At 49.3% G+C, this 26792-nt stretch overlaps 1 protein-coding gene across 4 annotated transcripts in view; it reads right to left on the reverse strand.

The window, feature by feature from the left end:
* Positions 1 to 320: 320 nt before the first annotated feature.
* Positions 321 to 26792, reverse strand: part of MDGA1 (MAM domain containing glycosylphosphatidylinositol anchor 1) — a 143230-nt gene continuing 116758 nt past the window's right edge. For 3 of the 4 annotated variants that reach the window (XM_054821121.1, XM_054821120.1, XM_054821118.1), the window contains 5 exons: positions 22539 to 22691; positions 21205 to 21339; positions 3199 to 3329; positions 2126 to 2234; positions 321 to 800 (listed from right to left, as the gene is read on the reverse strand). In XM_054821121.1, the coding sequence (XP_054677096.1) occupies positions 709 to 800; positions 2126 to 2234; positions 3199 to 3329; positions 21205 to 21339; positions 22539 to 22691 (620 nt within the window). In that variant the 3' untranslated portion in view covers positions 321 to 708. The remainder of the gene's footprint in view (positions 801 to 2125; positions 2235 to 3198; positions 3330 to 21204; positions 21340 to 22538; positions 22692 to 26792) is intronic. The other variant, XM_054821119.1, reaches the window with a different exon arrangement.

Genomic DNA, 26792 nt, shown 5'->3' on the forward strand with positions numbered 1-26792 from the left:
AATACATGAGAGCCTGGAAGATGTGAATGGATGGAGACACTGAAGCACATGCGGTGCGAAGCAAGATGCTCCGGCCACTGGCAAGTGGGGCGGCTGCTGCCCCACTGTTGAGGCCGGCGTTACTGCAGGGAGCTGCAGCCGGAGCGGGGCAGCCCCAGCCAGTGGGAGAGCATGGGGAGACCAGGGGAATACTGCGGTATATCATCCACTAAGCTGTGGGCTCTGCAGTAAAGAAGGTAACTGTTCTGGTAGAAATTTGTGCTTTAATATATTTTTGTTTGTTTTTTTAAAACAAGTTCCCACTTCCCTGAGGAAGCCCTGTCCGACATTCCCAAGGAAACATGGGGGGTGGTTTTTTCCTCCATTTGCTCTTCACTTTTCTTCATTCCTATTTTTTGTCTTTCATTTCTTCTCTTCTGTATGTTTCTGTTTCTTTCCTTCGTTCCTCTCTCTCTCTCACTCTCTCTCATGCACGTGCTTTTAAAAAAAATTTGTCTTTATTTTTTAATTTTGTTCTAGACATTATGACTTTCTCAAGGAGTGCTCCAGTTCTGAACCAGATCCCTTTGCGTGGTCATGCCTGTCAGTCTTTGGTAACATATGGACACTTTGGTGTGCCAGTGAGGAGGGGAGGAAGAGGAGCAGAGGTGGCTGAGTAGGAAAGGAGCAGGAATGTCTCGGTCCGAAGACAGGAGCGCTCGCTTGCCATCATCTGAGCAGCACGTAAAGGAAGAAAGTCAATGGGCCACGAAGACAAGGGCTGTGCACGGCCGGGACACCGCTTCCTGGAAGAGCAACCGCTGCCAGCCAAGAAGAGAGAAAAAGAATTAGTGATGGGATGGATCCAGACATCATCAAACAAGTCAGTGCACATCAGCGTTTAGCCTCTCCTCCCACCTCGAACCATGAAGCACCTCCCAGATCTACTGGAAGACCTTTCTAGCCTTCCCTGAACATTTTCAAGGCCTCCCAGAATTATTTCTTTTTCAACTTGGGACAAAAGGTTGAATCTCAGTTACTTTTGCAATTCAACCCTCCTTTCTTCCCCATCTTCCTTCAAGATTCAACTTGAGTGAAAAAAAAAAAAGTTTTGCTTGTGTTTTGGTTACAGCTTGGCCATCTCAGGCTGAAACAGACATTTAACTGCACCTGAAATATTGAAATTTTTGTGTTCTGTTTTGATGTTTTGTTTCCCTCTTCACCTTTGGAATTAAGAAAATTGCTGAAAGTGACTCTTCCTCAACAAGAGTTTTTTTCCTTCAAAAATAAGTAAGACAAATTGAACTTTGCTCACAAGTGCCGGTCTGGCTCTGGCTTGCATACTCTGAACATCTTCTCTCCTGCCCACCTGAGGCATGCTATCAAGGGCACAGGCAAGACTAAGGCACAAGGCACACCAGTGATTCCCACCCAAGGACTAACGCCTATGTAATGTTTATGCACCTTGCTATGGCTTCAACCTACGGCGCACCTCAGCGAGACTGCGATTGTCTCCATTTCTGCAATGCCGGCACCAGGATGATGTGGATGGACTGGAAAGGGGCTGGTGAGATTTAGCTCAAGCACCCACTGTCAAGATCAGGAGGGAGGTGATACACAGCTTGAGTAGCTTGCTCCCATCCTGCACGTGCAATACCCTGCCTGGCTGTGCCTCTCTGCTCAGAGGGCAATGGGAAGAAGCCCAGCCCTCCCTGGCTCCAGGCTCCAAAAGGCAGATTTTTTTTCCCTGGAGAAGGACTGACTTAATGCTACAGGGGCACTTAGAGCCTGCAGAAGGTCCTTGCCCCTCCAAAGCTCCCATATCTAGGCTTTCCAGGAAATGGGATATTGCAGAAGCCTTCAGCTTCTTGGGGATGACATCCCCAACCCAACATACTGGTGCAGGCTTCAGCACGCTGGTGTCTGGCAGCACAGTCCCTACAGGATCTGGTTGTTCCTCTGAGCTCATGACTATAAAGAACAAGTTCAAGGTCCTGACAGCCCTTTTGCTAATGGAGTCGACCCATCTTGTTGAGTGCCACCAATGCCTCAATGTGCTCTGAAATTAGCTGCACATCCCTAGCATGTGCATTCATGTATACACTCCCACCGATGCGTTTTTCCTCTCAGGCATGCACACTCTCACCCTTATTCGGTCCAATTGGCTTCCTTGGACAGTCTCCCTTTTTCAGAGTGACATCATCGATGGCAATGTCCCCCTCGTAGCTCGTGCCCCGGACACCTTCGAAGATGATCTGCGAACAGAGCACGGGACAGAGCCCAGCGTGAAGCTGCAGTTGTGGGGGACCCTTCCCGTGCTGCGGGGCGCTCTGGAGGTGAGCAGGGCACAGACCGTATCTTATCAGGTCCACAAGTGAATGACTCCTTTCTGTGCCTCCAGTACACACAGGATCTGAAACCCAGACCCCACTGCTTACAGGAGACCAATCCCTGGGTGCAGAGCATCTGTAGAGTAATAAATGAGCATGCAGAGCTCTGCTTTATTAAGTGTGCTGCACTAACAAACCAACCAATACTGAACAGTGCTCGCGAGAGTAACTAAATCCTTATTTATTATTTTAAAGTACCCAAAAGCAAGCTGGGCATTTTGCCACAGTGCCACAACTTATCGGCCTGCACGGACCCAGCTCTCACAAAATAACATATTGGGCAAAAACATCAACAATAAAACATCGAGTAACAAAGCAGCCCACTTCCTGGGTACGCATAAACAACTGGATGAGCAGGTCCAGAGTGCCCAGCTCATATTCACAAGCTGTCCTACAGTCCTAAACCAAGAGGACAGTGGGGGTGGGCTCTTGCAGCACACGCTCAAAGCACCTCTAGCGCTCAAAGTCACTTTACACCAACAGGCCAGCATCCCCCAGCTGCTCAACACCAAGAGACCTGTCACACAGACCTGGTACCAGAAGGAGCTCTTTCCAGACCAGCAAAAATCAGAAAATTTATAGTGCCAAACGGATGCTTGCACATAACAACGTTGAATGGTTTCAGAGAGAAGTGGATTTGATTTCTGTGCATCCACCAAGCTCTTGCCCTGCCCCAGTGACCCTGGGGGTGGCGAGCTCCCAGTGCCCTCCCTGTGCGCGACCAGCCTGTGTGCCACAGAGTCAGGTGTCTGCTGAGAAGTCTCCTACAGCCCATGGCACATGGACAGGACAGGTGGCAGGTGGCTCCTTGGCTGTGGACCTGACTTACCTGGAAGGGCCCGGGTGGGTTGATGGGCACGTGTGCTTGCTGCCACATGTTCCCCCGGTTCCCACTGAGCGACCAGACCTGGGTGTCGATGGCTCGCTTGTTCCGCACACGAACTAGGAGGTTCAAGGCGCCTGTAAAAGAGAAACCAGGTGCTGGCATGATGGGGCAGGCGGGTAGCCCAGCCTGCTGGGTTGGTGCCCGGCGTAGCTCTGGGGCTCAGCCTTGAGCCACAGCTGTGTGCCCCAGCCGGCCCAGGGACAGCCTGCAGAGCCCCAGCGGTAACCTCTGGAGGGAGCCAGCTTTCTCCTGGCTTGATGGGTAAGTGTCATTGGAAGCATTTCATCCATCTCGGCTATCCAAGGGAGGACACAGACCCAGAGGAAGACAGAAAGGACAGGATGAGGAAGAAGTCTGTAGCATGGCACAAGAAGGGGGTAGCAGAAATGCTAGCTGCAAGGAACCTCTAGAGGCTTCCCATCCAACCTCCTGCTTGAAGCTGTCTCCAGCTCTACATGAGGGCAGCATGGCTTTGCCTGGCTAAGTCCTGAGATTCCCCAAGGAAAGTGACTTTTCCTAATGTCCAGTATGAACCCCCAGTGCTACCAGTTGTGGCCGCTGTTCCCTATTATATTGTCTAATACTACTGATAAGATTTTGGCTCCGTTACCTTTGAAATTGCCCTTCAAATAGTTGGGGGCCAAGGGCTGATAGCAGCCTCCTCTTTGCCAGTCTGAGCAAGTCCAGCTCCCTCAACTTCTCTTCCCCAGGACTTCTGCTCCTGGCCCTTGACCATCCTGAGCGCCCCTCTGTTGGACCCGCACCAGTTTCTCTACATCCCACTTGAACTGTGGAGCCCAGGACACATGTTTGCCTCTCCCTGTTCGCCACTAACACCTGATGTATGCTATGCAGCTTACAGCCCTCTCCCTGCCCTGGCCCTGCCCGTCAGCTGCAGCAATACGACTTGTGTCCTCAGTCGCCAGCTGCCCTGGAAGCAGCCTTGGAGCGAGCAGCCGTTCTTTGCTTGTGCTAGGCGGCATTGCCTGTACCACACACACTGCCTGTACCATCCCAGCCCCACGTTTTCAGAGGGACACAAAGACCCTGTGAATCAACGCTGACTTTAAGTTCTTTCAAACAAAGCAATTCCCAAAAGGTTTCGTCTGCCATTAAACCAAAACCAAAGCCAACAAATCTCAATGCATTTCCAGTTCTCACTTTGAAGTGTCACAACCTCCTACCCTCCACCCACAAATGAAACCATTTCAGTTTGTCTTCCTGCAGCATCTTTTCAGTAATCCCCTCAGCTGACTTTTTTTCCTTTTTTTGTTTCAGTGAAAAAATATTTTTAAACATTAACTCAGAGTTGACCTGAAACACTTTATCTCTTCTTTTTTTTTTTTTTTTCAATTCAGCTGGCAAACCAAAAGATCAATCACAACTCTAGTCATGCTGTTGCTCATCAGTGTTTCTGGTCTCCATACACAGACATATTACACCTGAGAGCAGAGAGGCAGTAACAACCCTTACTTATAAGTCCATAGTCTGTCTGCACCTGGGATGCTGCATTCCCACCTGGGGAAGCCCTTCTGAGAGGCATCACTGAGAGCTCAGGGGAAGAGACAGGGAAAGAAACTTTCCTATATAACCTCCCTCCTTCACGATCCCCTGAAATTCTTCATTCTTGGCATATCGGCCTTGGGGGCACTGTGTGAAGGACAGGGACCTGGAAGTACCCCCCCATGGAGTACCTGGCTGTCAGAAAGCTCTGATACATCACGGGGAGTTCAGAGATGCATAATAAAGACGATAAAATGTTTAGATTCTGAGTGGCTGACTTACAAGAAAAGGTTAAAAGAATGAAATATGTGTATAATTTAGTGAACTGAGAAAAGAGGGGCATGTTATTGCCTGGAAATATTCAGAAACGTTAGCAGTAAGTCTGGCTGAGAAAACTAGATGAAGGCCTGACCAGACAGGGAGAGTGTTCAATTCCCTTCCCCGGTGGTACCCAGTTTGGGATGCACACCACAACCCAAGAGAAGAGTGAAATAACTTGTTTCTCTCTCTAGAGAGAGAGAGACCAGCTGGCACTGCATGACCTTGGGGAGGCAAAGGCGAGTGAGTGGGATCTTCTCCTGGAAACACGGTGCCAAGGACGAGAGAAGTCACTACGGGAGCCTCTGGCAGAACCAGCTTTGAGCTGCTGGTTTCCTGGTGTCCTCTCTGCCCTCAGGAGCTTCCTACGAGGGAAAGCCTGTCTTAAGAAGGATACCTAGTCCTCATGGAGGCCCTTGGCCAACCTGATGGCCAATGCAGGATCTACATAACACCATAGATCAGTGTCAACAGGAGTGTGTTCAGAACAGCTAGTTACAGATGCCAGAGCTGGTAAGGTGAGGGATTGAGAGTGAATGAAGAATTAATATGAAGCTGCTAGCAAGCAAGGATTAAAAACAACCGTTGTCTATTCTACCCTCATTTGGGGACTTGCAGCTAGGATCTGCCGTGCAAGAGCCTGGCTGAGTAGCCAGCACTGGGACAAATCAGGCAGCAAATGAACTTTGATGCCCTAGGAAAAAAACAAAGGCGAGATAGAAAGAGACCCAGAGAAGCATCTGGAATGCAAATTAGTGCCCCCAAAGCACTGGCTGTGAATGCCTGGCCTAAACCCAAACCAAGCCTGAGCAATATCCTGGCTGACAGCTGCATGTCCTGACAGCATCAGGAAAAAAGTTTCAACCTTTTGGCCCCTGAATTCCCTAACAGAACAATACTGAATATAAGCAGGCATTCTTCAAATGGGTTGCAATTGGAAAGGAAGCTCCCTTATTTGCCCACAACATGCAGTGTTTCACCACCCCTGTCTACACATGGAAAACTGAAGGTCAAAACAGATGAACGGTGTGCCCATGACTTACAAATCAGAGTTGTGGAGTCAGATCTCATAGCCCTACCTGCAATCCCTGCCAAATTACAGAGCCTCCCTGAGGCTGGGGGAGAACCACACCACCCCCCTTTCCCAGTAATGCTGTCACTGGGAATGTGTTTCTGGGAGGCATGGCAGAGACTCCAGGACCTCAAACTAAACAAGGATGAAGTCTCTACCCCATCTGAACTAGGTCCACAGTGTTGCAGATGCTAAAAATTGTGCAGGTCTTCTAGTTTATTCCTTTCTACCATGTGTCAGTCTCCCACAGGCTGCCAGTCAAGTTTAAGGGCATGTAGCCTGTGAAGGAGGTACTTGAAAATGAACCTTCAGGTCTGAGCTCCAGGCAGAGCCATAAAGCATCGCAGTCCCGGACCACAGAAAGCTCCAAGTCATCTTTCCAATTCCTCAGAGCTTCTTTATCTCCATCTTCCAGTTTGGCCCCAAAAGCCAACTGTGTGATGGAACAAGTGCTGCAGGGCTTTGTGTTTTCCAAGGGAAAGCTTTGGGTTCAGCCCACTGCCCTAAAATCAAATGTTGTTCCAGGATCCCACTTACAGTCATGAAAATCCATAGATTAAGTCTCAGGCTAAAAAGGAGGTGGACCCTATGTAGATATTGACATCTGTAGCTCCTGGCCTCTGGTGAATTCACACCTGCCCATACCCACCTCCATGCAATCTAGTAATACCCATCTTGTGCCTTATTAACTATCTTTGCTCCCTGCGTAGCTTTCAGCATGTCACACAAGTTCAGACCAAACTAGCCACCTGATGCTTGTAGGGTGCCCTTCCTAGAGCACAGACTATATATCCAAATCCCACTTTGCAGGAGGTGGCCAATGCATGGTCCACACGTGTGGGGTGTGAGGAGCCCATTCACAGCTGTGAAATGACTTGCCACGTGATCCTTAGCAAACTGCTTTTACCTACTTTTATCTGCTGACATGATACGATGATAATTAAGAAGGATAATAACACTCATTCACTTAGAGGGGAACTCAGAAGCACAGCAAACATTTTACGAGACCTGAGCAAGAAGACACTAGGGAACAGAAGTGCCTGAGTTCTTCTACCTTTCCAGTGGTCACAAAATGAAGAAGGAAAGCGGGACCTGCTGTCCAACCCCCATCCCTCCACCAGTGAAGATGTGAAAGACCCATCTGGGTTGTTCTCCAGCGCCAGCTGCTGCAGCCACCCCTTTTGCCTGGTTTTATACTACAATCATGCCTAATTTCTTGTATCAGAGTCCAAATCCAGCTGGCTGGTTTTGTTACCTACTTCTGTCATTGTCTCCCCTTCCCCATCTCCCCCATCAGATATGTCTGGCATTTCCTAAGGGCACCTGCTGGTGAGGGACACACAAAGACAGACCATCTATCTGCTGCTAAATCTCTCCAGCTGACCAGAGACAGACAAACACAAGGGAAATCCCAGGACACCAGCAATCCTGTTGTTACCTCTCCCCATACAAGGCAGTCTTCGCATTTGTCTTGTAATCTGTATTATCCCTTCTTCCCAATCAAAAGGGAGAATAAAGGCCAGTGACGAGTGATGAGGAATCAGTTACAGGAAGAGTGAGCTGTACCTTCTGCTGGCTGCCTTTAAGACCAGAGCTGGCATTTCAAAAGAGTGGCACTCACACAAAAGAGCACCAGCTGGGCTGCCGGATAGAGTAGCCCAAGGGATGCCTTTAAATGTTACCTTCTCACAACAAGAAAAGGTCTTCTCAGTTTCCACGGGATGGGGACTTCACTGTTGCACTGAATAGCAGTGTAGATCCAGAAGAGCCGGCGCAGGCGGCACTGGGAGGGAGGCAGGGTCTGTAAGGGCAGGGCCACGGGCACAGTCCCTACGGGATGGCAGAGAAGGTAGAGGTTTCCTCAAGAGCTCTCTGTGGGGCAGCTGGGGGGGGTGGTTAATGAGGGGTGATGGGTGGGGAAAGACCGAGGCACAGCTCGGTTTACGTAGCTTGGATGGAAGGTGGGCAGCTGGAGCTAAGAAGCAAAGGGAGGACGACGCTGAACGCTGAGAGATGAGGTGCTGTGCCAAGTGCAGCAGAGCTCCGTGGGATGCGTAGGGAAGGCTGTCGGGATCCACAGCCAGGAGCTGGGCTGGCTGCAGGCTCGCACGCAGCCTGGTCTCACTGTGACTCCCTGCTGTGCTCCTGCAGGATCCCTGCTCCAGCACGGGGTGATCTCAGGAGATCAGCTATCCATGAGAAATCCTGGCTGCAGCCCCAGTATAGGTCTGGTACCTAACTGGGAATCCAGGGCTGGAAGCCCCCATGGAAATTCCCATGGCATATCAACTGCAGGCAAGACAGACTGCGATAAGAAGAAGAAACTGATTCATAGCAAGAGATGTCCAGTGGATGGAAGGAGATACACGGTGTGGGGAGGACTCAGACCTTGTATAGCCTGGCGGAGTCACTCGCAGACCCAGTATGAAGGCTAAAACCAGGCCAGGGAGAAAAGAGCTCTCACCTTTCTAACAGGGGCTCTGAGCACTTCCCTAAGTGTGGTTTAGTGTTAACACCACTGATCACAAACTAAAACCCCAAAGCTTAGTGTAGGCAAATGCTAGGACTGAATGACGGTCCCCAGAAACAATCTATTACTGTTCATAATCCTCACAACAAACACAGGTCTCCCTCACTCTTGCATTTAAACGGATGTTGATGAATAGCAGTCAGCGTCAGGCTGGTGTTCTCAGTTACAGTGCTGTGGGGGAAAGTTACCGCTCTGAGAGCTAGAAAGCAGAGGGTGGAAAAATAGAGATGGAGAAATAATATCAGCTTGTACTGACTCATAATTTCTAGGAATGTAAGTTGTCTTTGTGCCATGATATGATGTATTTACTCTTTCACAGTCTCTCATGATGCTTCATACATTAGCATACGTGGAGTAAGAATTAAAGCCTCTCGGCTGCTTTCCACTCCTAATTACAGAGAACTTTCTCTCTACATGTCTTTAACTGATGTCAGTTTGATGTGCAGGGTCCCCTGTTTCCAGTCACAGGGTCACTACACAGACCCCTTCCCACAGCCACCGCTTCAATAACTTCAAAGCGGGAGAGTTCAGAGAGCTCATCGATTGGAAGAGAATGGAGTCTTGGTCAGAGTTTGGAAAGCACCACTATCCCACCTCTACTCACGAGGCATCCCCACCGGCTTAAGAGAGGCACTGAGCATGTTCAGTGCTGTGCTGCAGGCCGGCTAATTGCTATGGGACACTCTTTCTGCTTCATTACGGTGGGGAGGCTATAGTGAAAGGGATCAGGGGAATCAAAGCCTCCAGTTCCCTGCTGTGGCTGGGACTTTCTGGGGATATAAACAGCAATATGGTAAGTTTTGATTGGCAATGTTTCCCCTACAACAAACCTGTGAAAATTACTTATATCTGGCTACAGGGAATTTTCTTTGGATTTTACTGTGGATTTAAAAAATCAAAGAAACAAACACATTTCCACCCCTGACCTCGTAAACCACCATCAAATGAGGATGGGCTTGAAGCAATATCCCCTGACACGGCAAAGCCAATTGCACAGATTGATCTATGATCCATCGCTATCTCACCTGTCTGGCATGCATATGAATTTTGGGACAGAGGGAATGGACCAGCAGAGAAGCGACAACACTGTACTGAAAAGAGGAAAAGTGGACACGTGGCTGGACCCCTGAGGGGGGACATGCTCGTCGGGGGGGACCTGGGGCGTGCAGGCAGTGTGGTAAATGCAACGGTATGGTCATGTCTGCCTTGTGATGAGGAATGGGAGTGTTAACGGGGGGGAAGGCAGGCAAACTACAGCTACAGCTCCTTCTCGCCAGCATATCCCCACCTGTCTGTGTACATAGAGAGCAGATGGTGATATGGTAGGAGCAGACTTGCAATGAAGCTATGCTTGAGCTCCTTTGCTCATTTGATCCATGGTCTAATTAGAGAAAGTGTTAGCATAGAAAGATGAACGACACAAGACTTCCATCTTTGATGCTGTGTATGGAACAAAATCCTGCCACCTCTTTTCATGGAAAATTCCCTCAGAGGTTGTTTGTGACCAGTAACAGGCTTTATATGCATGGACAACAGGATGTGGTTTATGGAATTCAAAAAAGGGAGAAAAAAAATCTCCATGCTCCATAACGTTAAATTTATGCTATCTCAGAGTGACAAAGGCCCATCCAATATGCAGCCAGGGCGCAGTAGAGAGGGGGGTAGAGAATCTGGCTTTTAAAAGACAAGAATCTGGAGTCCTCGGGCTTTTTGCCAACTTCACGTCTGATCCACTACACCATCTTGCTTAATCCCATCCCTTTCCCATACTTAAACATTTTGCAGGGGACACTGTGGACAGACTATGTCCTTTCCTACAGGACAGATGGGGTGTCTGACTCTCAGCCCCAAGCCCACCTGTGTTTTCAGACCCCCCCGGATGCCACCGCCAGCAGCAGCTCTACTCCCATGTGCCAGCTCACCGCGCTGCTGTGCTGCGTGGTGCCTGCCCACAGCCAGCGCAGGAGTCATCATGGCAATTCGCAGCAGATCTGACCACGGGATCAGGCTAGGAGCAGGTTCCCTCTGCCTATCACCTGCCGAGTTGTGGTCCTGCTTGCCTTCAGTCCAGACACTCAGCCGAATAGTGACCAGGTCCTCAGTTTCCCCACACCTCCTGGAGACCTCCTGCCCTCTGTAGGCAGAGGGAGGCAAGCAGGCAGGATGGTGCATACTACTCTCTCAGCTGGACGTGTGCTTGTTTACAACCCAGCAAAGCGGAAAACAACCGACATCGACATCGTGAGCTGAGCGAGTCTCCAAACACCTGTGCTCCAGCACACGTCCCCCTCCCTCGCCAAGCCCGGCGGGGAGAGCGTGCACTCAGCCTGCGGGGACCAGGCAGCCTCTTCAGAGATTGCTCCTCCCAGCCCCAGCTCAGGGGACAGAAACACTTTCCCAGAGAGGGAAGCACCCAGTAATCTCAGGGTCAGTGATGGGAAGGACCTTAGTGAGTGTCCCCTGCTTGCTTACTGAGTAGGCTGGTGCTTGACCTGCCTTGTTGGTCTCTTTGACCCCTAGCAGCCCCAAATATGCTGCCAAGCCCTGTTCCAGCACGGTGATGCTCCATCGTGAGATGGAGATCCCCCCTGGGGTTCATCCTGCCTTGCTATGACCCCCTCCATGCTGGTATATGCAGCACGCTGTCACAAGGTGCTGTCTGGATGCAGAGAAGCTCCCATTTGCTCTGTGTCCTCTGTGCCATGATAATTCATGCTAACACTCCAGCTCCTTGCACGACTCCCTCCATAACCAGTATGTGTGATAATTTACAGTATCTGTCTGTCCATATACCTCTCTACACAGAGATTCTTTCTCATGGGATTTCTCACTCTTCAGGAAATACCATCAGCCCCAAAAGGGAGGAATTTGCATTACAAGAAAGAACATATATTTGTTGGAAATGTCTCCTGTTGTCTTATGCTCCAGACCTGCCTCAACAGCTTGTTTTTATCCAGAGATCCTTGTAAAGGCTAAGGATGTGCACCCTCTCTAAGAAGGAGAGGATATAGCTGTGGAAAGAAGTTCTCCTGGACATTTTGAGCAGAACTCCATCTCCAGAGACTGAGAACAACCTGTACCACCCCTGAGCTAGGGCTTGCTTTTGCTCCTAGCACGGATCTCCCATACAAAAACACAGACAGGATGTTGCCTGCCTGAAGTCACGGAGCAGGATGAGATATATCCTGGTCTAAATGGAGTTGTACAACTCCTTTTCTATCCATCCAGCCCTAAGAAAGGAGCTACGACCTTTCCATAGCCACTGCTTCTACCTACGTAGCCAGAGAGTTCGTCCTTGCTTTTTGGGAGCTCTCCAAGCAAGCCTTCAACAATACAATCTACGTTAAATGCAGAGCAGGCAGAAATAGACCCTTCCCAGACAGCAGTGTTGCATTCCTTGCTGAGCAGGAATAGATAAACTAGACAGTTGGATCAAATCCTTGGTTTTGTCTGTTTAACAGAAAAAAAAGCCTCGTCAGTGAAATTCTCTTGGGAGGGAAGGTGTACTAAAGGTGCAAAGTGTCTGGTCAGGGAAAGCTGGCTGTAGTAGCAGAAGGAAACACGGTTGCGGCAGAGCAAGGGTGATTCAGGGGTAAGTTCAGAGCCGGTCACTCGTCAGGGCCACGGCTGTGTACGAGCCCAGCGCTGCCTCCGACTCCCAGACAGGGCAGAGGGAGCTCTGGGTGCTCAGCACCGAAATGGATGCCACTGCCATTGTGTCTCTGTGCAGCTCCTGGCAAGCTGGATGGGACGTGCCGGTGGGGATGCACCCGCAAAGCCCTGACTCCTCCAGTGCAAGGTGGGCAGCTTCTGTGGGCAGCAAAACAGACCAGCCCTGCTGCCTTTATTGTGGCCCTAATCCTCCCAAATATGGCACCATCTTGCCCTTAATTTAATGAGCAAATGTGTGACTATTTCTGCACCACTTCTGGTGGACACATGGGGCAGGGGGACAGAAGGCATGTGAATTAACCTTTATGGGGCATGTGATGGGGGGCCCCAGCTTCAGCTGCCAGCAAAACCACCTGCACAAGGGCTTGGTATGTACAGACTAGGGCTCCAAAGGAGGCCCAGAGGGTGATTTGGTGGGATCAGACTCCTGTTTGTCCCGAGTAGAAAGACAGCCAGTGTTGGTCTTTGTGAGATACACCAACCACCCTCTTCTCACCTGGCAGCCTGCATCACTCACCGTTCTCCTGAAGCTGAGTGCTGTAGATTCGAGCATCTAAATTAATCTGAAACCCCAGAATGGACTGTCTGGATTATGGTCCAGGTGAGTGAGCTGCAGCAGCCTATCTTTCTACCCTTCCGATGTTTTCTGGAATCAAGCTGTCTGAAGGCAGCCAGGCAGCTCCTTCCCTCTTACTGTTGCTATACCTGGTGGTCCCCAGAAGTGCTGGGTACTACCTTGGGGAGGAGAGGCCAGCCTGGGGGAAAATGGAAGTACGAGGAACATAGCAAGAAGGAGACCATATGTAGGCAACTTTTCCCACCAATTCTGCAGACTCAAGAAGTGGAGTGAACCATAGTTGCTGTAAGGTCTGCTTGCTCCTTGTTCACCCTCTGTTTCGTGACACGCCCAGATGCCTCCAGGCAAATGCTCTCTCTTCTCCCAGCTTTGATAACGGACCCTTTCATCTTTGCCACCAGAGACAGCTGGGTCCTTTGCGCAATTCATGTGCTCAGCTCTCAGACTGAGAGCATGCACTGTGCTCAGCTCTCTCAGAGGAGCTGAAACAGAAATCTGCTTCACAGACACTGCCAGGTTTAAAAGAGCACAACGGCCAGGCAGGGGGAGCGTGTCTGCCTCCCTTCTGTGGGCAGGCTTTGCAAAGACCTCAGCTAGGGAGGAGAGAGCCTCCCAGAGCCCCCAAAATTCACGTGGTGTGTGTGAAAGGGTTCCTGACAAAAAGCCTGCAGAAGCAGATGTACTTATCCTGAGGAATACTTTGCCTGTCTCTTTTCTATCCCTGTTAACAACCTATTTCCCCATCATCACCCAGTCTGTGGTCTCTCAGTCCCGGGAGCCAAGCACAGGGCAGCTGCAGGGCTGCAGGGCTTGGAGCAGATGGGCTGTTTCAGTGCGATGCAGAAGCCAGCAAGACAGCAGGAACGAGCAGCTGAGATCACATATTCTTCCTGTTGAACTGAAGACACTACTCAAAATCTGTTCTCCGGTCTCCTCCTCTGCCTGACTCAAGGAGATGTGAGAGGTGAATGTTTCAGGCCTGGGAAGTGGTTTGCTGCAGGAAGGCTGTTACAGTAGTAGTAGTTCCCAGCTTTGAGGCAGGATACATCATAGCAAGAGACGACTTTCCCATTTCATGCCTGGCTGTACTTTTACCAGAAAACTTCCACCGGACTAAGACAGTGAGACTCCCAACCTGGATCTGCAAACTCCTTCGAGTGCTGGGGTGCCTGTCCTCCCTGCAGAACTCTCTTTGGGAGAGGCAATCACTCCTGGAAGTAATGGTGATGACTGACACTTGTTGAGCATTTTTTTTATTTCCTGGGAAGCATTTTAATACATGTTACAAAGTCATGTCTTGTTAAAGTTCAAGAAGAGATTGGGATGGTTGCACAAGTAGCACAAGATAGTTGCGCACTCTGCCCCCCCCCTCCCCAGCCTTTATCCTGTCAGAGCACCCGGGGGGGTCTCCAGCTGTGCACCCAGAATGACCAGCTTCAGCCTCCACTTGTACAATTATGGCACTGGTGAAATAGTTAATGGTCCATAGAGAGAACAGAAGAGTGACCTGGGAATGCTAAGGAAGTAGCTGGATATGCACTGAGAGCTCCTGTTTCCTTTTAAGTGTCTGTTAAGTTTTGTATCTAGCAATTTCAGGGCCTGAATAATTGATGCAACACCTAATGTCTCAGGAGATGATCGGGTTGCAGTACATCCATAGAGCTACTCAACCTTGCGCAAGGCGGCTGCTGCAAGGCAAGTCGGAATGGAAAGACATTTTGCTGTGAGCCTGGAGGAGGGGAGGGGGGATCATAGCCGCTTCCCACCAGATGAGTAACAGTGACTCAAATCAGGTGAGCAGGAGCAAAGATGATCTGTGGGGATTTGGGGCATCCGCAAATGAACTGGTGTCAGCAATCTGTGCCCCTGACAACCTTCCCAACAAGTTCTGCAGCAGGAAGGTGGTCAAATCATGACTGGTAAGACAGAAGAAGAGGGCTTTTGAAGAAGGCAACATTTCAGTGGCTATCTGCACTGGGAACTTGATTCAGTGATGCACTTTTAGTGAGGAGCAAGGAAAGGCGGGGATTGATGCACCCAGATTCAAGATACTAAGCAGGATTCCTGCATCAGCATGAAGACACGTTATTCGTGGAATAAAAATGACACACAGCCACTCTACATCTGAATACCTTTCCCTCCTCTCCATAGCTTCTTCAGCTTTACACACCAAGCTCTTTGAGGTATGAGTCAGTCCTACATCTGCAAGCTGTGTCAAGCAGGCTGTTGGTGCTCTTTGTAAATAAACATCCAATGAAGGTATAGACACATAGTATTTACTGGGCTCCAGCAAGAGTAACTAAAGGGAGTTCTCTGCCCCTGGTTATGCAGGAAGTTTGATTAGATGATGTATTGGTCCCATCTGGTCTTAATAATCTTTAAATCTATGGCTCTAATCCAAAGTTCACTCAAGTCTTTAGAAAAACAATGACTTCAACAGTCTTTGGTTCAGAGCCACTGTATTGAACCTACAGAGGTTGAATGACACTTTACAAATAGGTGGTTATCTTGCCAGGTATTTATAATCCTTGCTCATGATCATGATATTTGACTAACTTCCAAAAAAACCAAACAGATACTACCAAAAGAGACCACAATCTATCCAAATGGTCCATACCATAGCCCACAGGAAGCTGCTGGATGTCTGCATAAAACATTAGTCAAATACACATCTATTGATGGAGGAATGAGTAAAGCCAAGAACCCATCTGAATAAGTGGAAAGAGTATTAAAAAAATTGAATAATTTCTTTCATTACAAACTGTTCACTTAAATCTAACTGCAACTTGTTTTCAAGAGCCTAGAGGGAAATGAATCATACTCATTAGGAAAATCAGCCTCCCTTCAATCTATCCAGTGATGTAATCTCTACTGTGTAAAGTTATTGCACTGGAGATAATGGCATGGATTTCACGAACAATGCCTTTGTGTATACGGTAACCTTTATATATCCAACAGAATGCAACAACCTCCAGAATGCCACCTGTATAACTGTGTGCAGTAGCAGGGTGCTGTGTTCATAAACAAGGTTTGTGTAGGAATGAGGGAATCTTGAAAAAAGGATGTCTTCATGGTTCAAATTGCTCTGACATTGACATAGCTGGTACCTATCAGTCTGTGTGACCTGACAGCTCTGACTACTGTCACTTGTCAGAAACAAGATGCAGCCACATAGCATCCATGCTAGCACTCGCTCCTATGTGTGATCATCCACCACAATCTCTCAGATACACCTTTGCACTGGTTGCGTTATTTGAGTTGAAGAAGTAAAGAAGCAATTCAGTTTGGCAGGCCTTCCAGATCTGTGTTTCCTACTCAGCAGGAGGGCGTCAGTGGTGACACCACCAGTGTAAGTGGCCTGCTTACAATCCAATTACCTCTGTGAAACAGCTTATGGCTTTCTTGAACTTGGATGATGTGGCAAGTGATCTGATCAGGTCTCATTGTTTCTAGTGGCTCAGAACCAAAATCTCTCTTAATCAAGCCCAAGCACTGTTCCTCACAGTGTCATGGAATGGAATGAAATGGAATGGAATGGAATAGAATAGTTCACTTGGAAGGGACCTACAACCAGTAGTCCAACTACCTGACCACTTCGATCACCTCTCTAGGAAGCCTGTTCCAGTGTCTGACCACCCTCTCAGGAAAGAAATGTTTCATAATATCTAGTCTGATCCTCTCCTGGTGCAGCTTTGAACCATTCCCACACATCCATCTCTGGATACCAGGGAGAAGAGCTCAGCACCTCCCTCCCCACTTCCCCTCCTCAAGATGCTGTAGAGAGCAATGAGTAGTTTACAATTCCATTAGAAGCTTCCCATCCTGATTATACATAGGCTAGATTTAGCTGGGGTGGTCAGATAAAGTCTATGTCAAGACTAAGCTGGAACAAAGCACTTTTAACTTTCCATGAGTTTCATGGATGCTGGACACATGCCAGAAAATAATCCTGTTCCCTGATTTCTGGGAGAGGAACTGGCCAAGGTAAGACCATGACACTGCTAGTGCAGAAAGGAGGCTCAAAGTACAAAAATTGCAAGCCAAGAGCAGGGTCTTCAGACATTGCATTCAATCAGGCCCATCTCTTGAATCCCAGGACTTGCCAGTTTCGCTACAGGAAGCAGCTGAAAAGTCCCATCTTGGGATGTACCCCAGGGCAAGAAGGAGTCTTTGCCTTCTCCCCTCTCTGAGGCCGTATCTTGTCACAAGCCTGTGTGCAGTGACTACTACTATTAAAAACACCGCAAACATAGTTTGAAAACAGTCTACTAATGAGCTCACAAATCAGAAGGCTAAAAAATTGCTGCTTGGGTACATCTTACATCACTGCTTTTATGTAGGTACCCCTGTGAGCAAGTAAACTCTTTGACCCAAGTGTTTTCCCCACGAGCACAGTCACTGGCTCATGAGATAGGGAGCTATAGCGTTAGCAATCACTGTGTACCATGGGGACCACAAAGGCTACACAAAAAGTTAAATCCACCGTGGCTGAAATTTCCTTGTCCCTCTGAGCAACCTTCCTCCTATGGTCTGACCATGAAGGCATCTCTTGCTGCAGGGTCTTCAAGAGCATCCAGGAGTGGGCAGGAGGCTGTGCAGATCATAACCTGGCTACCACCAAGCTAGGAGATGAGAGAGAGGTGGCAAGGGACTGCGGTGGGAACAGTCCGTCAGGGACACTGTGTCCTCAGAGCATCCCCCTCCCAGGCAGCCCCTGAAAAGGGAGGAAGAGGACTCTGATGGCTGAAGCAAGGATTTGAGGATCTACTCCCAGCTGCGATGCTGACTCACCAGGTCAACTCAACAAAGAGGCTTTTTGAACTTGGCAACTGGTTGCTGCCTGCTGTGGCTAGCTTCCTCTGCTGAAGCAAGCAAGCGATTCCTCATTTGATATATCTGCGCCTGCTGCAAGCAAGACACCCTCATCCTTGAATGCCTGGTGGAAACAAAATTTCTTTCCTTCCCCTCCCTCTGATTTTTGTGTTTGGGCTGGCAGGGTCATAGGGCAATGCGAATGCTCGCTCCGGAGGGGGCCAAAGGAAGGAAAACCGATGACCAAATAACTCCAGAAGAATGGGAATTGCCTCCAGGGAGCTCCCCTTCACCCTGCTCTCTCATCAGTTGAGAGATATTCAACATCACCCTGCTCTGCTAGTTGCTGAATATTTTATACCATGGCTACAAACGCTCCATTTGTATTCTGTTTCTCTCTTTCGTCATATCTATTATAAACGAGTAGTGTCTGGGAACTCTCCCAGGGAAGATTTGCCTGGATGGCTATGGATATTTTATAGTCAAATTGTGAGAGTAAACCAGCTTTCAAGTCCTATAGAGGGGGGGGAAGGTAATAAAAGGGTTATTAAAAAAATAAATAAATGTCGGGATTTTATACAGCTTCTTTTCATAGTGACAGAGCTTTGGTTTGCTCCATGATGGAGCTGGAGCTGCTAGGAGAGGCTTGGGCTGGGAGATGTCCTCTCGCTGGCACTGTCTGCCAACAGGAGCAATGTGATACGCTCTTGCTAAGTGCTATAGCTGGCTGAGCAGGGCTGGCATCTGGCTTGGCAGGACTGGGCTGGCACTAGGTGAGCCGGGGGTTGGGGCTGTGTCTGCAGGCACCAGGGATAGCTGGCTATATGGGATGCGGGACATGGACCAGGGTTGTAGACACTCCTTTTTTATCTTCATATCGTCACATATGTGATACGGGTAGGAGGCCAGGGTCTGTCTCCTCATTTGACAGAAGTCCTAGCCAGGAGCCCTGTAACTGAGAGAGGGCACTCTCCTCCAACCCAGAGCTAAAGAAGAAGGGCTGAAGAAACTTGCTTTGCCCTCAGGCAGGCTGCCGCTTCCCCAGGGGACTGAGAGGACTTCAGCCACCAAGGGCATTGAGCCTGGCACCGTCTAAACAAGCTAAAGCTTTCTGGCAGGGTTTCACAACCTCCGTGCAAGCAAAACCAGCCAGGGAGTAACCAACGTGCATTAGAAATGTAGACCGAGCCATTAGACCTGCTGGTGAAACAGAGCGTGTCCCAAACGCAGGTTGTGCCAGAGTGCTGCCAGCGTGGCAGTAAGGAAAAGGACCAAGTAGCCTAAGACTTAGTAAGTAGCATAGCGGGAATGATGAAAACCAGACAATTTTAGGATTACTAGGCATTCTGATTTCTCCTGGAGAGGTCTCAGTTTCACCCTAGTGCCCCGATATGTAGAAGAGAAGCCAAAATGATTACAGAATATCATGACTGGCCCTGAAAGAAACTCCGGAGTAGAAAGCAGATACAAGGTTCTGAATTTCAATTTGCAGACAGATATATTGTGGGTTCACTAGACCAAGCCACATATTCCACAGGCCAAGAGAAAAAGAAATTTTTCTCATTTCTTTCTCTTTCATTCTCTGACTCTATCGTCAGTCTAATTTTAAAATAATTTATTCACTCTCAGCTCAGCAGCACCCACCCTGGAAATCATCATATGGCATTAAATAGTCTACCCACCTCACACAAATTTATCAGTGGCTTTGTGCAACAAAGGGAAAATGGGGAGCAGGCAGGGGCAGCAACATAAAGTATGAAGGGAAAAATCAACACGTATAAAAGGTGTGTGAAGCCAAGGAACAGAAAATGGCACTCAGCAGCTTTCTTAGGTCTTACGAGTCACTGTGTTTTTTGCTCTGGGCAATTTGTGGGTGGAGCAAATGAATAAAGAGTTAAAACGCTAAAAGCCAAAAACCTGTAATGAAATCCTTGGCATGTCCAGTCCACCCTATCTCCAGACAGACCACCACATGAGAGCTGAAAAACAGAGTTCTCTTGCAAAAGCTGACAGACTTTTACTTTCTCTGTGAAATGAACTTGGAAATATGACACATAGCTGTATTCCTAAAGGAAACAAAGCAAGAGACACCTCCTCCCTCCTCATCTTCTTTCCTTGCCTGTCTCCCACCGGTTTGGGCCACCCTTCATCGCAATCACAAAGCATGAGATCCTTTTCAAAGCCTCCAGGAGAAGACGTGCAGGAATTGGGCAGCAAGGCTGACTGACCACAACAGAAAACTGCAGGGAACAAGGGAGTTTGCCAGCCGGCATTAGCAGCTGGACTCTGTCAGCTAAGCAAGACCAGCAGGTCCAGGAAAACGGGGTGTGAACCAACACTGACAGCGCTCTGCCTGAGCAACCTGCCACTGCCGGCGTGAAGACAGCACGGGGCAGCCTGTCTGCAGGGGGAATGCAGGTGAGTGCAAACACCTCCGACCTAGCCGGACTCTGAGTGCAGACAACAAACATGAGCCCTCAGAGGGAAGACAGAGACGGAGACCTGCTCAACGAACCTCAGTCCCTTACACCCTTACACCCACGGGGTCAGGGTTTCAGCTTCGCCCCCTCTGAGAGAAGGACATCCCAGATTTTGCAGCTTAACCTCTCTGCCACGCCACACGCACGCAGAGACGTGACGGCTGGACTCGGGGAGTGTGTTCACTCCCAATGACATCAACGGTGCCAAGGCAGAGAGCTGTTAATTAACCCCGTTTATTGAAGGGCGGACACATTCCTGCCTGGGCCCTGATTTTTCAGTCAGGCTCCAGTCCAGCAGGTGATTAATAACCCAGCGTGCTGTGGGAAGAGTGCATCTATTATTCAAATTAATGAAATTATAATCAAGAGGTGACGAATTAGCAATTGCTCCTTGACTGGATATGGAAACTCATTAGTGTGCCAGGTGCTTCTGGGGTGCTCACTGCACTCGTAGGCTTACGGTTAGAGAGGAGGGGGTCAGGCAGAGCAGACAGCCCCTCAGCACAGCTGAGGGAACACGCATCCTGCTCACCCCAAAATAGCTGCGGCCACTGAAAAGCTCTCCAGTCCCACAAAGCCCCTCCACCTCCATCTCCACCAAACAGACTGCTCACCTGGTGTTCTGCTGCCTGGAGCAAGGTGGCTGTGGCCATGAGCAGGGGAAATGTGTGCACAGGGGAAATGCTCTTTTTTGTGGAGGGTAGGGAGCCTTATGCTAGAGAAAGAGCGAGCCAGAGGGGAAGGAGTGATGGCTGACTGCAAGATACTGCCCCGAAGATGGGCTGCAACAGCCTCACAACCCTGACACTGCTGGGGTGTGGGTAAGGGACGAGTATCTGAAAGCAACAGCCCACCCTGGCGCTTTGAGCACTAGAGTAGGGCTCATGAATCACTGGCCACAGGCATGGCCGGTGGAGCAGAGGCTGGAGGTCTTTCTCAACAGCCCGCACCAGGCTGGGGTTACCCCTCCCCGGAGGGTACTCACCGATGTGCTTCCCATACATGTGGTAGTAGAATGAGACGCAGTAATACTTGGCAGTAATGTTGTAGAGGGGGCTGATGAGCCGGGCTTTGTCTCCCGTCACCCGGGGCCGGGACGCCTCGATGAACATGTAATAACCTACAAAATGAGAGGGAAAAGTGGGGAAAAGCAACGTGCACTGGGTCTCCCTCCCTGAAGCGATGGGATGCTGGAGGCTGGGAAACCACTGCTCCTCTGAGAGACATGGCCTTGCTCAGCACCCACTGTGATCCCAGCCAGAGACACTTCCAGGATGTCCGCATTGCCTCCCCTGCCTCTGCAGTATTTCGGCGCGAGCAGGAGAGACGGGCATCAGCAGACCCGCTGTGAGCGCATGCAGCAGATGAGTCCCTGAACATGCACACACACATCTGTCTGGGTGCAAAATGAATCTTCCTCCTGCAGCACGAGGAGCCCCAGAGCTGACCGCACTGTGTAAGGAGAAAACCAGAAAGAGGAGGGAGGAACCATTCCAGCCTAATTTCTCTGCCTCAAGCAGAGGGAGAGAGGATTCGGTATATCTGGCCTAAACAATATTGTTATCTAAAGAGAACAATACCAAAGTAGTTGTTAACGACCCAGGGAGAAACAGATTAGCTATTTAATTTGTTGGCATCGTTTTCAATGCTCCATCGGGCGGGTGTACTGAACACTAATGGGAAAAGCCATTTCCTTAGCTGGCCATTGGATGTTTCCCATTTTTTCTGAGTGCAAAAATTTGTGCTTGCATACAAATTTACTTTCCTCATTAGAGAACGGGGAAAGTAATATCCAGCTAAAATGGGAGCATGTACTCCATGCACAGCTAGCATGAGCAATACACAACACCAGTCTCCTCCAGCTAGAGGTGAGGCACTTGCTGCCACCCCGCAGGCAGCTCCCACCTGGTCTCTCATGCTCCTGCTTGGTGCTAAGGAGATCTGTTTGCCTCCCAGAGACCTTCTTTGAGTAAACAGCTGGCTAAAACCAGCAGGGCCGTTTCTAGGTGTTAAGAGATGTTCTCCTACTTACTTATCCTTTTTTGACTTCAAAACAAGCATCAAATGGGACAAGGGCATTAGGCAGCAGGCAATTAGCTGGTAACAAGAACTAATGCTCACACTATTCCCTTAAACAAAGTCATCGTGGGCGTTTTAATTGTGTGTTTAATGCCAATCAGTAACATGCAGATTAACTGCCTGCTCCCTGCACCCAGTGCAGAGGAGAATCATGTTGTGCGGAAAGCAGATCAGCACTCCACCAGCTCCCAGAGCCATAGGGCTCCTGACCAGCCAAAAGAAACCCAGACATGTGCCTACCCTCCGGCGTACCACTGATGTCCGTGGGGGGCCCCGTGTTGACGGTGCGCTTGGGATTCTGGGTCAGGGCATTCTGCCGGGTCCAGTCAAAGTTGTCCATCTTGTCTTGCACGAAGCCACAGATCTTTTCATCCTCAAAGCGGCAGGTGTTATCTGCGGGGAAGGGAAGGGGCTGGTCAGCTGTGGCTTTTTAAACCTCCTCCCCACGGCTGCCTGGGTGCTTGCAGCAAGTTGCACAGCACTGCTACACCACCACCGCGGCTCTGCGCCAAGCTGGGGACAGATGGGCAGCCCCTGACCTCAGAAGGAGGCTGAAAAGGAGTATATCCGTGATTAGTAGGAAGGTTTAATCCAGGTTGGTTGATGGCTGTGATGGTGTGTCAAAATGTAAGAAGGTTATTAGGGCTAAAGAGAAAGAGAGATTCTGCTTGTAGGTCTGAAGGGGTAAGTGTAGAGGAGGATAAAAAGACAATTGAAGGCAAACAGGCCACGAGGGCTTTTAAACCCGAACAACTTGATGGTAGAATAATTTCCTCAGGAGAGAGGAAAAGGCACCAGCAGATGACCCCCCCCTTTGGGCTATGTATTAAACTAAACCATGGCACACATGAAAAAAATCAGCTGTGGAGAAGAGGTCAGCTCAGTGCTACAAATATGTCATTTAGCTAGAGTACATCCAATTTATACCAGCTAAAAGGCACATTTGATATTGCAGCCTATGCTGGTTCCCCTAACAAAATAACTTGTGTAGGTAAAAGATTTTTATGTAGGATCAACCACATGTGCAATAGAGCTCAGTTTTATTACTACCACAAGACAGCCACACCCTACACCATTATTGTAAGATAGGTGAAAAATCTTGTGCATAGACATAACCCAATATGGACCTGCAGAGATTGGAATGAATTGTACTTGACCAGGCTGAAGATGGTAACCTTTGTAGTAAAAAGGTAGTTCCTGAGACACAAAAACAAAAGCCAAGAACCAGCTTTGCACTGCTGATGCAGCAGGAGAGGGATGGAGGAAACAGGCAGAAGAAAAAGAGAAAACAGGTCCAAGACCTGATGTGCAAATTGCTTTGTATTCTGAAAGGTCCCTGGGCAGAAAGCGGAGCTGAAGAATGGGCTGGGAGTGGGATCTCAGACCTCGCGAGTGGCGCAGACACAGTAAGCACAGATCTCTTTACCTTCTGCCTCTACACAAGAGCAAGGAGGTGTGCTATGAAACTGAAAGATAAAGCACTTAAAAGCCAAGAAAGAACACATACAGAAAGGAAAACAAGGCTCTTGCTAAGGGCTTGGGCTGTGCTAGAAACCTCATTGATGGCATGTTGGTGCAAGACTCAACTTTTTGGCGTTTATCCCCACACTGCTCCCGTTATCATGCCCCAGATGAAGAGAAGCCCAAATGCCTGCTCCTGCATTCTTGTATCTTCAGTGGTGGTTTGCTCTGGTTCCTGGACAGGAGATTGTCTGTCCTGGCGTGGGTGACTCTGGCAGGACATGCAGGGCAGAGTGGAATTAGCAACCTATGTGCTGGGTGCCAAGGATGGGGTGGACAAGGGAAGCTTTCTGCGATGCCAGGGCCGAAAGCTCCAGACATGGCATGTTGTGATGGTAGGAGCTTCACACACCTACCAGCACGCCAAAATCTGCCATCTTGTACCAGAGAAGAGAGACTACCCATGAAATGAACAGCATCTTGACTCTGAGATGCTGCACCTGCTGGTTCCTACCCTGCAGCTAAGGCCCTCTCCATCCCCTCCCATTTGGAAGTGAAAATGACCATCATCCAAACAGACATCAAAAACCTGCAGACACGTGTGGTAGGGAAACGGGGTCTCCATGCTGTTGTTCCCCCATCTTGCCTCTCTCCAACATCCCATCAAAGCAGTGAGAAAAGAAGAGACAGTCTCCTGCTATGGCCCACAAAAAAGGTCTTTGCCACCACAGGTTGGGCACTGTGCTGCAAGCCACAGGCTTGGTTCACGGACCAGGGCAGCTGGGTTTTCTGTAAGCTCAGCAGGAAACGCCGCTCCTGTGAGCTGAGCACAGCCATCCGGAGCTTGGCTGGGCTGGCCACTTAACTGCTGATTAACCCTGGCTAAGTGCTTTCCGTTCAATCCACTCATTTCTAATTAGCATCCTAATCCAAATTAGCCACTGCTCCAAAGTGCGGAGCACAGGGGGCCACATGGCAGCTGGAGCTGAAGGAGGAGGGAGAAGCGGGCAGCAGAGGACGGGGCAGATGTCTGTGGGGTCTGAGGCAGGGCAATTGTGTAGGCTGGGAGCCCATCCCCAGCACAAGAAGATGGAGGGGGAAAAAGGTGAGAAAGCAGCTTTTAAGGGTCCTTCCCCAGCCCTCGTGGCTGAGAGGAGGGAGTTCGTGGCTGCACCAGACACCCACTGGTCCTCAGAGGAGCGGCTGGAGCCCACAAGCTTTCTGATATTGCCGGGTTGGTCTAACAGCCCAGCTTCTCTCCATAGGACTGAGGACAAACATTTGCATGGCTCCAGCTCACAGGTTGCCAGCTGCACTTAGAAGACACTATTTTTCTCTTAAAATTGCATTATGCTACACAGCAGGATTCACCATGACTGTCCTTTTGCAATCAAAGGGACCGGGATGGTTTGCAACTCTGACCCTGTTGTGCACATGGACCTTCAGGGGAAAAAGGTGACATCTTTCTCCAGCACATAATTCCCTTAGCAGGGAACATCAGGTGGAAAGCAGAGCTGAAAGCTGTAACACAGAGGCCAGCCAGGCAACCGATTGAGAGGGAGCAAACCCACAGCGGACGAGGCACAGAAACCAAAGGAGAGGCAGATTAAGGATGTCCTGGTTTTGGCTGGGATAGAGTTAATTTTCCTGCTAGCAGCTGGTACAGGGCCATGTTTTGGATTCAGGATGAGAATAATGTTGATAACACACTGATGTCTTTAGTTGTTGCCAAGCAGTCAAGGACTTTTCAATTTCTCATACTGGCCTGCCAACGAGAAGGCGGGGGACACCCAAAAAGCTGGGAGGGGACACAGCCAGGACAGCTGACCCAAACTGGCCAAAGGGATATTCCATACCATATGGTGTCATGCTCAGTATGTAACTAGGGGACTTGGCTGGGAGGCAGCACGGCTCAGGACCTAGCTGAGCATCCGTTCTGGGTGGTGAGCAATTGTGCTGTGCATCACTTGTTTTGTACATTCTATTCTATTCTATTTCTTTTTTTTCTTTTTTTCCTTTACTGTCATATTAAACTATCTCAACCCATGAATTTTACCTTTTTATTTTTATTCTCTCCCCCATTCCACTGTGGGGGGAATGAGTGAATGACTGCGTGGTTGTTTTAGCTGCCTGCTGGGTTAAACCACAACAAGGAGAAAGCCCAAGCTCAGGTGAAGATCAGAGCAAGCTGTGCAAGACAAGAGGATTGAGGACAATATTCCCAGCTCAACGTCAAGGCCTGGTCATACCAGCTGATGGACTACTGTGGCTCATTTGTAAAAAGCCCCACACACCCATGGGATGAGACTGCTCAGACAAGAAGGCTTGAAAGCTTGAAGAGAGCTCTTTTAATGCCAAAACAGGGCCCTGACTCCATCCTCTCCTCTCACTCAGATGCAGCTACTTCCAGAAGGCAACACTTCTAGCAGAAAGCACAAAATAGAGAAGGGTCCTATGCACCACAGATACCACAACATGGTGAGACTTATGTGCACCACCATTTGTGGTGTGGGAATTTTATAACTACAGCACATTGCCCCTGCTTTGCTTGGGATCTCAAGGCACTTTGCAACAAGCAATGAACAAGGCTTTTTAACATCTCTATGAGGTAGCAATGCTTCCTTCTATATACCTCCTGTATTACACATGGGGGAACAGATGCATAAAAGTAGACACACACACGTTTAAGGTCACAGCAGGCAGTGCCAAAGCTGGAAACAGAACCCAAGTGCTCTGACTCCTGGTCCTTTGGTTTAAGATGAGCCACAGGAAGGCAAAGATCTGGCATTTCTCCGAGCTAGAAGTGGAGGTGCCCCAGAATAGCTAGATGTTCAGCGTGGTTTGGGACACTGCCAGCACGTTGCCTCTGGATGATATCAGCCAGGCTCACCAGGAGAAACCTGGCAGATCCAGCCAAAAAGAAAACCTTTAAATGACCTGCTGCGTCTCAGAGGCCACAGCAGTGATCTAACTGTTGACCTTGGTTGTGTGAAGCAAACCTTCTTGTGGATTCACACCATCTGCCAGGGATCC

Source organism: Grus americana, chromosome 3, assembly GCF_028858705.1.
Source record: "Grus americana isolate bGruAme1 chromosome 3, bGruAme1.mat, whole genome shotgun sequence".
NCBI lineage: Eukaryota > Metazoa > Chordata > Aves > Gruiformes > Gruidae > Grus > Grus americana.